This window comes from Nicotiana sylvestris, chromosome 6 (assembly GCF_000393655.2).
Source record: "Nicotiana sylvestris chromosome 6, ASM39365v2, whole genome shotgun sequence".
NCBI lineage: Eukaryota > Viridiplantae > Streptophyta > Magnoliopsida > Solanales > Solanaceae > Nicotiana > Nicotiana sylvestris.
In genome coordinates, this window is record NC_091062.1 from 55,090,927 (window position 1) to 55,102,426 (window position 11,500).

The window sequence follows — 11,500 nt, forward strand, 5'->3', positions numbered from 1 at the left end:
ACAGGGGGCAAGGAGTAATGTGAGTACGCCAACTCAGTAAGTAATAAAAGTAAAGACAATTGAGTAGTAAGAAAACACGTAAACCATAGTGTAACGCTACAACAAAACAATATAAGTCCAAAACAATGCAGTAAAGCAATAACACTCGTAAAAACATCTCAGTTTAGTAAAACCTTTTTAAAACAACTTTCAATAGATTCAAGTGAGTGATGAAAATAGTGAGAAAAGAATAAAAATGTAAACAGCCCCTCGGGCAAATCATATACCACAACCTCCCCTCAGGCAAAATATCAACAGAACTAGCCCCTCGGGCTACCTCACACTCACTGTATCAGCCCCTCGGGCAATAACATGAAACAACAGCAGCCCCTCAGGCAACTGATAACTAGGGATTCTAATTCATTTTACACTCATTTTACTTGAGTTTTGGATTAAAAATGTATACAAATAGTCACAAAGGCTTACATGTTGTACTTGTTTGTCGGGTTTGGTCAAAAAAGTGACAAGTAGTTAAAACCAGCTCAAATAGGAGTGAAACATGCACAAGTACCAAGAATAAGTCAAAGCACTACTGCAGCATAAAATCCATTGCAGCAACAATAGACCCACCGCGGCCGCAGACCATTTAGTGTAGGTCCGCGGTGGATAAGTTCAGAGAGGTGCAAGTTTGGAGGCTCAAGCATTGCAGTCCGTGGAGGATTTCTTGCGGCCGTAGTAGCCCCTTCGCGGCCGCAATCCATTTTATGCGGTCCGCGGTCCATTTTGTGGGGACCGCAGTGAAGCCACCGCATTCGCGGTGCATTTTATGTGGCTCGATTCAGAGAGTGAAAAGTCAATCCAAAACGCCTCATCGCGTCCGTAGTGCATTTTCTGCGGTCTGTGGTACCTCCGTCAGGGGTATTTTTGTCCAGAAAATTTGGCCTTATATAAATACTTTATTTTCACATTTTTAGGGCATCTGTTATAATCTAGTTCGTAGCTGAGCATGGGAAGGTCGTTTTGGACATGTTTTGAGTATTTTTGTGGCTAGTTCAGCATTGAATGTTTAATTCTTAGTTTGTAATATATATGGGTTATTCTTCATCTAATTATCTGTTTTCTTTCATTATTATGAGTAGCTAGACCCATTAGCTAGGGTTGTGGCTCAACCCTAGTATGGGTATTTGATGGTCTTTTATTTTAAGGCTTAGATATTGTTGGGTAGTGGATATTTAGACTGATTTGTGTTTTTCATATTTAATTAGTGGTTGCAAACACTAATTTGTGCCTTTTTGACTGGGGATCTTCTTGGAAAAGAGAGCTTAAGTCTAGGAAAATCAGTCTAACAAGTAATTTGGGTGTATTCTAGAGATTGATAGCCCTAACTAAAGGGTTAAACCTAGAGATAGTAATACCCGACTTGAGCATATATTGCTTGCACAATTTCGACACCCAATTGGTTTTGAGAGAGTCAATTAGGGCAAAGTCACTCAAGCTACCGAGAGGTATAGAGTGAGTAATTCCGTGCATAGGCTATATTGCAATCCCCAACATAATAACTTTTCCTTAGGCTTTAGATCCCGTCAAGTATTCACCTAGGAGAAAGTCACTTCCCTAGTGCTTCTTTAACCATTTAGAAAACCTTACAAGCATTTACTCTTAGTTTAATTTAGCATCTCATTAGTATAAAATTAGAAGTAACAAACGAACAATTATGATTGCAAGTGTAATTAAGAGCACTACGCATTGATAGTTTAGATAGGAATCCAAATCCCAATCAATCTAACTCCCTGTGGATTCGATCCCGACCATCTCAGGTAAAAGCTGTATTGACCGTTCTTGCCACTTTGTAGTGGTGTAGGGTTGGACCCGATCACTTTTTAGCTCCATTTTCGGGGAGCTAACGGTTTTGCCTATCAATCTAAATAGTTTTGTGTACTGTTTTTGTTTCCTTCTGTGTTACTAATTTTTGTGTGTCGCAAACTCAGGTACAAAATGGTGGCAAACAACGCGCCTCTTGTAGATCTTCCGCCGAGGGAGGAGGTAGATGACAATATTGATGATGAGGTTCCTATAGTACCTCAAGGACAAAGGAGAGGCCACCAGGCCAATGATAATGTTCCAGACCCTCCCCCGCCACCTCCAAGAGTGGCTCCTTGGGTGCTTCCAAACGAAGGATATGCTAGTGCAATTGTCCCACCCCAGATCCGGGCGGGCAATTTCTAAATTACAAATGTAATGTTGACGTTGTTGGAACATCGATTGTATTTCACGGGTGCTCCCCATCAGAATACTTACAAACATCTTAAGGGTTTCGTGGATACCTATTGGGGGAGCAAGCAAACAAATGTGTCAGAGGATGCACTTAGGTTGAGATTATTCCCTTTTTCACTTAGAGGGAAGGCATTGGACTGGCTCGAGAGGCTTCCCAACCATTCTGTCACTACATGGGATGAGTTGGCCGATAAGTTCATAGTGAAGTTTTTCTTACCGGGACATATGGCAACATTGAGGGATGAAATCTTAGCATTCAAACAGGAACCAAATGACCCCCTTTACGAAATCTGGGATCGATATAGAACTATGGTCAAGGAATGCCCCAACAATGATATGACCAAGGAAATGATTCAACATACATTTTATCGGGGTATAAACACGACCAATCAGTGTGTGGTGAACCAGTTAGCAGGTGGTAATTTCATGAAGCTCTCTTATGCTGAGGCTTGTGATATTATTGATGAGATAGCTGACACGTCCTCCGCTTGGCAAAGTAGAGCCAATGTGCCATAGGGTAACCCCATAGTTATTCACTGGCACAAAGAGATCCATGATCACAGGCAGGCAATAGCAGAGCTAACAACAACAATGAACCAGCTAGCAAAGGCACAGTTACAGTAGGTTCAAAATCCATGATAGGTAAATGCTATGGATGGTGTCAACATGTTAGTGAACAAAAGAAGACAAAGAGGTCAACAGAACCAAGGGAGTTCGGATTAATATGACCAAGACAATGGTGGGTTCCAAGATGATGGTTATGATGAGTAGAATGAAGAAGTGTAATAAGTGAACAACTATCAAGGCCAAAGGGGCAATTCTTCCAACCAACAACAATGGATACCCCAAGGCAATTGGGGAAATCAATAACAAGGGAATAATAATTGGGGGAACAACAACCAAAATGCAAATTGGGGCAACCAGAACAATAATTAGAATAATCAGGGTAATTGGAATGGCAACAACAACAACTGGGGTGGAAACAACAATCAGGGTGGTTGGAACAATGGCAACCAAGGAAAGGAACAATGGCAACCAAGGAAATTGGGGACAGGGTTTTAAAGGCCCCCAATGTATCAACAACCGAACAATCTACCCCCATTTCCATCCCAAGGTCCTAGTTCTTCCAACAATTAAATGGGGAGAATTGAAATGATGTTTGAACAGATGATGAAAAAGAATGCTGACTCTGATGCCCAGTTGGCTTCCCACAATACTTCAATCAGAAACTTGGAGGTTCAATTAGGCCAAATCTCACAGTCCTTGAACACTCGTCCTAAGGGGGCTCTACATAGTGATACGGTAGTTAACCCAAAGGGTGAGAACAATTCCAGGCATGTAATGGCAGTAACTACAAGAAGTGGATGAGGCGATGATATGAATGCCTCCAAACAAAAAGAAATTTTGAGTGATGAAGTTGAGTTGCAAGAGGATGAGATCCCTTTGGTAGTTCAGAGTGTGATTGAGGAGAATGTAAATGAGGAAGTGAGGATTGATATCCAAGATGTCGAGGTGGAAACTCATAATGATATGAACCCGCCTAGGGAACACGTAATAGACATGCCGGAAATAGTTGTTCCTAAAGCCAAGGCTCCTTTGCCAAGGCCCCCGCCACCTTATCCTCAAAAGCTCGAAAAGTAGAAAACTGAGAATCAGTTTAAGAAATTTATTGACATGATAAAGAGCCTATCCATTAATGTGCCTTTGGTGGAGGATCTAGAGCAAATGTCGGGTTATGCTAAGTTCATGAAAGACTTGGGGAAAAAGAAAAGATCCATGGATTGTGAAACTATCAAGATGACCCACCAAGTTAGTGCAATAGTACACTCAATTGCTCCGAAGCTAGAAGATCACAGTGCTTTCACCATTCCTTGCACCATTGGGAGTGCAGACATTGCAAAAGCTCTATGTGATTTGGGGGCAAGTATCAACTTGATGCCCTACTCAGTTTTCAAGACTTTGGGTATTGGGAAACCAAGGCCGACTTCCATGAGATTGCAAATGGTGGATAGAACAATGAAGAGGCCATTGGGTATAATTGATGATGTTCTTGTCCGGGTGGACAAATTTATCTTGCCAGCTGATTTTGTGATCTTGGATTGTGAGGTAGATTATTGATGTGCCGGAGAATTTCGGTACATTTGATACAAATTGCTTAGATTTTAGCTTGTTTTAGATGCAACTATCTTTTATACTTATGTAATTTTAATGTTTTTGTAGTGTATGAGGTTTAAGGACTTAAGAGCAAGGAAATGAAATCAAAAATCCACAAAAAGACAAGGAAAGAGCAGAAAGGCATCACAAATGTGGATATGCGATCGCAACTCCAACATGCGAGTCGTAGAATGCGCAAGGGAATCGTAAACCACAACAGATTTCTGGGCAAAGTCCAGTGCAAGAAATGCGGTCCAATCTGTGATCGCATAACCTGTTTACAAGCCGCATAATGGACCGCAAACTCGACATGAAGATTGCTGAAGGTAGAGAATGCGACGCGAAATGCGATCGCATATCTGCAATTCGGACCGCAAAACATCAATGCGATCAAGGCAAGGAAACTAGGGTCTGAAGATGGGATAGTTATGTCAAAAATGTGGACCGCATGTCTGTTATGCGACAGATATGCGGTCGCATATTTAACCGAAAAGGGTATTTATTTCCAAATTTTGTCCCGAGTTTTGATCCACTATAAATAGATTTATTGGGATTTTGTGGGGGCATCTTGTCTGATTTTGGAGCTACAATACAAGGCTTTAATATTCCTTTCTTTTGGAAGCTTTTGGGTCAAGAATCTTTCACTTTGTAAGCTTTATGGCATTAAATATTCTCTTCCTTTTGTATTTTAGTATGTGTAGCTAACTTTAAATACTAAGGTTGTGGACCCTAAATAGGTGTTATGTTAATGGGTATTTAACATTGAATATATGTATAATGGTTGGTTGATATTTATTTACTTCTCATTCTTCATTTATTGTTGGTGGTTGCAAACATTGACAAGTGCCATTAAATTCTTATTTTGCATGGAAAAGTGGGTTGGAATTTGGTAGAAGAAAATATCAAAGACTCAAGGCTTTAAACCTTGTTTAATAGAATCGCTTAGGAATAAGTGGATTTTATTTGGTATATATTGATTATTCGTAATTGCAACTCTTTTATATTTGGAAAATTCGTAAAGAGGAAATACTACCCAACTATTGGAAAATATTGGGTAGTCATTTAGAAATCATTTGCATATCAAAAGAACCTTCCATTAGAAATATATCACATTAACACCGATAGCACTACACTTCATCAAAAGGGACACAACCTTGGTTTCTTTAATCAAATTATTTACACTCTTAGTATCACAATTAGTTATTCACTAAACCAAACTCTATTCATACACTTGTTACCATTAACCTAATAGAATTACGACTTTAGTCAAGTAACACACTATTTGAGTAACCTTTTCACACCTATTCCCTATAGGATACGACCCCAACCTTGTTGGGTTATTATATTTGACCCTGACCGCCTTACATTATTTAATTAAAGTGTAATTTGAGTGTATCAAATTTTGGCGCCATTGCCAGGGAATACGGTTTTGAAATTACTAATCAGTGTGTGCTTTACTTTACATCTTAGTCTATCCCATCACACTTTGCTTGTTTTGCTTGGTGTTGATAGGAAAACATGGCCGAATATGAAGAAGAAATGGAGGCGGAAATGGAAGAAAATCCTTTTGCGGACATAGAGGAGTATATTGAGGATATAAATGCTATTGTACCTCCGGCCTTTGGCGCTGCAACTTTCAAGGTGGAACATGGTTTAATCCTTATGCTCAAAGCGGAGGGGGTTTTCAGGAATTCCACTGATGATGATCCGACACAACATCTTAGGAACTTCTTGGGTGTGTGTGCGATGCATAAGCAGAACAACGTCTCGGATGATGCTCTAAGGTTGAGGTGCTTCAAATACTCACTAGCTGGGGATGCAAGGAAATGGCTTCAGAATATGCCACGAAACTCAATTCATTCTTGGCCTGAACTTGTCTGGGCATTCTTAGCTAAATGGTTCCCGCAAGTAAGAAGTCTGAGCTCCGAGATAAAATTTTCTTTTTCAAGCAAGTACCGGGAGAACATATACATGAGGCATGGGATTGGTTCAAGTTATATTTGGTGAGGTCTCCCAACCATGGTTTTTCGGATTCTATCTTGTTGGAAAAATTCTACATAGGCTTGGATCCTATGAACCAATCTATAGCCAACAATGCAGCTGACGGAACTTTCATGGACAAATCATTCGCAAGGGTCACACAAATGCTTGACAAAATGGCAAAGCATAATCAGGCATGGCACTCAGAGGACACCACAGGTGGAATTGCATATGGGTCTCCTTTCTTAACAACCATGATCAAGGAAAACCAAGAGAGGGATCAAGTGATTGCAGGGCTTGCCACAAATGTCAATGTGTTGACAAAGATGTTCATAGAAAGCCAAATGAAGAAAGTAAATGTGGTGGAAGATGTGCAACCCTTATCAAATGAAGACTTTGAGGAGGCAAACTATGTCAACAACTCTCAAGGTGGATATCAAAGCAAACAATACCAAGGTCAAGTATAACAAAATCAATGGAGTCCTCACTCGCAAGGGCAAGGAAACCAACAGTGGAGAAATGACCAAGGCGGCTCAAATCAAGGTAATTGTAGCAACTATAACAACTTCCCAAATCGGAGTTCAAACCCTTATGTTCCTCCAAAGGGTCAATATTCAAATCAAGGTTCCTCGAGTGAGTCTATGTTGGAAGGCATGCTTGAATGGATGTTGCAAAATCAAGAGAAGTACGACACTTCTATGAGGAATATTACCGAGCTTGGTTGTTATCATACCGCATCCAATCAAAAATTGGAGATGGAAATGAGATACCTCTCTAGGGAACAAAATCCGAAGCAAAAAGCGATACTTCCAAATGACACAATTGCGAACCCCAAGGGTAGTGGAAGTGGTCCAACTTGTCATGTCATGGCGATTACTACTCGGAGTGGGAAGGTACTACTAGGAGGGAGTGAACAAGTGGTTGAAGTTGAAGTGTCTGAACATGAAGTTGAGGTTGAAGAGCCAAGGGTTGTTGAAGTTGAAAAGGTTCCGGAAGAGTTGAAAGTGCAACAAGAAAATTGGGACGAGGTAAAGGAAAAGGTAAAAAAGACACCAAAAACTCTACCACCTATTCCTAGACCTCCACCTCCATTCTCTCAAAGACTTGCTCGGAAGGTTGATAGAAAAAAGGAAAAGTTCTATGACATGCTCAAGCAATTATCGGTGAATATTCCATTTGTGGAAGCATTTCAAGAGATGCCGGGTTTTGCTAAATATTTGAAAGATTTGATTACCAAGAAGAGAACCACCAAAAATGAAGTGGTGAATGTGACTCACCGGGTTAGTTCCATCATTGCAACATCTACCATTCAAAAGAAAGAAGACCTGGGAGCTTTTACCATTCTTTGTACTATTGGGGCACATGACTTTGCAAGAGCCCTTTGTGATAATGGGGCTAGCATCAACTTGATGCCTCTTGCCATTTACAAGCAAGCAGGGTTAGGTATGCCAAGGCCCACAAGTATGAGATTGCAAATGGCCGATCGTTCCATAAAGAGACCGGTGGGAATTTTTGATGATGTGCTTGTTAAAGTGGGAAAGTTTCATTTACTCGCCGATTTCGTAATCCTTGATAGTGCAGTTGACAAAGAGATCCCTATCATTTTGGGGAGACCATTCCTAGCCACAGGAAGAGCATTAATAGATTCAGAATAGAATGAGATCAAATTTTGTGTGAATGATGAAGAGGTCACATTCCAAGCAAGCAAGGGTATGAAACTACCACATGAATATGAGAGCATCTTGATGATTGATGTTGTTGATTAAGTTGAAGATGCGGTTAAATTGAAGATGGAAGAACAATGCCTTAGTGAGGCGTTGGCAGCTATTTTGGTGAACTTTGATGGTGAAGATATGGAAGGATATATGGAATCGGTAAATGCATTGGAGGGGCTTAGGTCCTACACTTATGCTCCAGCAAAGCTCTCTCTCGACTTGGAGAATAGAGCCACTCCTCCCGCAAAACCTTCTATTAGTGAGACACCACAACTAGAGCTCAAACCACTTCCACCACACCTGAGGTATAAATTTCTTGGCTCAAATGATACTTTACCAATAATCATTTCTTCTTTATTGAATGATGTGCAGGTAGAACAATTGTTTGAAGTCTTGAAGGAGCATAGGCAAGCTATTGGATGGACAATTGCGGATATCTGAGGGATTCCCCCTAGAATTTGCAAACACAAGATCCAATTGGAGAGTGAGACGAACCAAGTGTGGAATATCAACGACGGTTGAACCCTTCCATGCAAGAGGTGGTAAAGAAAGAAATCATCAAGTGGTTGGATGCCGGGGTAGTCTACCCTATTGCCGATAGTTCTTGGGTGAGCTCGGTGCAATGTGTGCCGAAAAGGGGAGGCATGACCATAATTGAAAATGATAAAAATGAGCTCATCCCAACAAGAACGGTGATCGGTTGGAGGGTGTGTATGGATTATCGGAAGCTCAATAGTGCCACATGTAAAGACCATTTCCCTATGCCTTTTATTGATCAAATGCTTAATCGTCTAGCGGGACGGTCATTCTATTGTTTCCTTTATGGATATTCCAGCTACAACCAAATCAACATAGCATTGGAGGATCAAGAGAAGACGACATTCACTTTCCCTTATGGAACTTTTGCGTTTAGCCGGATGCCTGTGCAATGCTCCGGCTACTTTTCAAAGATGCATGATGTCCATTTTCTTCGACATGGTGGAGGATTTTCTAGAGGTTTTCATGGATGAGTTTTTGATGGTAGGTAACTCTTTTGAGCATTGTCTCCACAATCTTAGACAAGTGCTTAAGAGGTGTGAGGAGACCAACCTTGTGCTTAACTAGGAGAAATGCCATTTCATGGTGGATGAAGGCATTGTATTGGGGCATAAACTTTCAAAACATGGCATAGAGGTTGACCGGGCGAATATCGAGATCATTTCCAAGCTTCCTCCACCTACTTCCGTTAAAGGTGTCCGAATTTTCTTAGGGCATGCCGGGTTCTATAGGCGTTTCATCAAGGATTTTTCCAATATTGCAAATCCTATGTGCAAACTCCTTGAGAAAGATGCCAAATTTGTGTTTGACGAGAAATGCCTCAAAGCCTTTGAGGAATTGAAGCAAAGGCTCACCACGACACCTATTATTGTCACACCTGATTAGTTTCTTCCTTTCGAGCTCATGTGTGACGCCAGTGGTGTAGCTATTGGAACAATGCTTGGCCAACGTCACAACAAGGTTCCCCACCCGGTCTATTATTCGAGCAAGACACTCAATGGGGTGCAAATGAATTACATGGTGATTGAGCAAGAACTTCTTACCATTGCCTATGCCTTTGAAAAGTTCTGGGCTTATTTGTTGGGATCCAAGGTGATAGTATACACAGATCATGCTTCTCTTCGCTATCTCATGGCAAAGAAAGATGCAAAGCCTCGGTTGATTCGCTAGGTCTTGTTGTTGCAAGAATTTGACTTCGAGGTCAAGGATCGGAAAGGAACTCAAAATCAAGTGGGATCATTTATAAAGGCTTGAAGAGGCAGGAAGGCCAAAGGGAGATCTTGAAATCAATGATACATTACCGGATGAACACATATTGGCACTATCTAGCACTTTTGCTCCTTGGTATGCCGATATTGCTAACTACTTGGTGAGTGACCTTATTCCAGAGGGATTGGAATCCTATCAAAAGAAGAAGTTCTTGAGAGACTGTCGGTTTTACTATTCGGAAGTACCATTCTTGTTTCGTGTTTGTGCTGACAACATCATTAGAAGGTGTGTTCTAAAAGAAGAGATTATGCCAATTCTAAAGGCATGCCACGACTCATTGGTTGGGGGTCATCATGGGAGAAATCGAATGGCGGCTAAGGTGCTTGAATGTGGTTAGTATTGGCTATCAATATATCATGATGCCAATCAAATGGACAAGGCTTGTGACCAATGTCAAAGGAAAGGATCAATCTCCAAGTGGCATGAAATGCCAATACACTTTGTGATGGATATAGAAATCTTCGACGTGTGAGGAATTGATTTTATGGGTCCCTTTGTAAGCTCGTGTGGGATGAAATACATCTTGGTGGTTGCGGACTATGTGTTTAAATGGGTTGAAGTAATTTCCTTACCAAATAACGAGGCAAGAAGTGTGACCGCATTCTTAAAGAAAAACATATTCACTCGGTTTGGCACTCTTAGGGCAATTCTTAGTGATGGTGGGTCTCATTTCTGTAACAAGGCTTTCACGAGGCTAGTAGAGAAATATGGCGTCAAATATAAGGTGGCCACACCTTATCTTCCCCAATCAAGTGGTCAAGTTGAAGTTTCCAACCGAGAGATAAAGAGTATTCTGGCAAAGACCGTCAATGCAAATAGGACCGATTGGTCAAGGAAGCTAGATGACGCATTGTGGGCAAACCGCAAGGCATACAAAACTCCTATTGGCACTTCTATTTATCGGTTAGTCTTCAGCAAAGCTTGTCATCTACCCGTAGAACTGGAACACAAAGCCATGTGGGCTCTGAAGAGGTTGAACTTGGACTTGGCTGAAGCTGCAAATTTGAGGTTAACACAACTCAATGAAATGGAGGAATTCCGTTTCCATGCATATGAAAGTGCAGTTGTGTATAAAGAAAGGATGAAGTTCGTCCACGACAAAAAAATGTTGAAGAAGGAGTTCAATTCGGGTGACTTGGTTTTTCTCTTTAACTCAAGGCTCAAATTATTTCCGGGCAAGCTCAAATCAAAATGGTACGGTCCGTTCAAGGTGGTAAATGTCTCTTCTTTTGGAGTTGTGGAACCAGAATCGGAGGATGGACTCTGAACCTTCAAAGTGAATGGCCAGCGAGTCAAGCATTACTTGGGCACAGATGGAGAAAAACATTTTGTGGAGTAGCTAGTTCTCAAAGAGGGTATGTTCCCAACTAATGAGTGAATTCAAAGGAACGCCAACATCGTCATGCTGCGACGTTAAATCAAGCACTTCATGGGATGCAACCCATGTGTGGTAACACCCTTTTTGGCCTTTAAATTTCTAATTTTTGTTAGATAGATTTAATTGAGTAATTTAAAGTGTGTGTTAGAGTGCAGGGGATTCAAACGATCATAACACGGGGTAAGATTGCATGAAAAGGGGAAGAAAAATCACC

The 11,500-nt window shown here is 41.0% G+C and overlaps 1 protein-coding gene across 1 annotated transcript; it reads left to right on the forward strand.

Annotated features, from left to right (window-relative positions):
• Window positions 1-9,542: 9,542 nt before the first annotated feature.
• On the forward strand, window positions 9,543-11,175 carry LOC104241449 (uncharacterized). The gene is made up of 3 exons (XM_070148463.1): window positions 9,543-9,796; window positions 9,888-10,133; window positions 10,551-11,175. Exons 1-3 carry the CDS (start codon window positions 9,543-9,545, stop codon window positions 11,173-11,175), a joined length of 1,125 nt encoding a protein of 374 aa, XP_070004564.1.
• The last annotated feature ends 325 nt before the right edge of the window (window positions 11,176-11,500 follow it).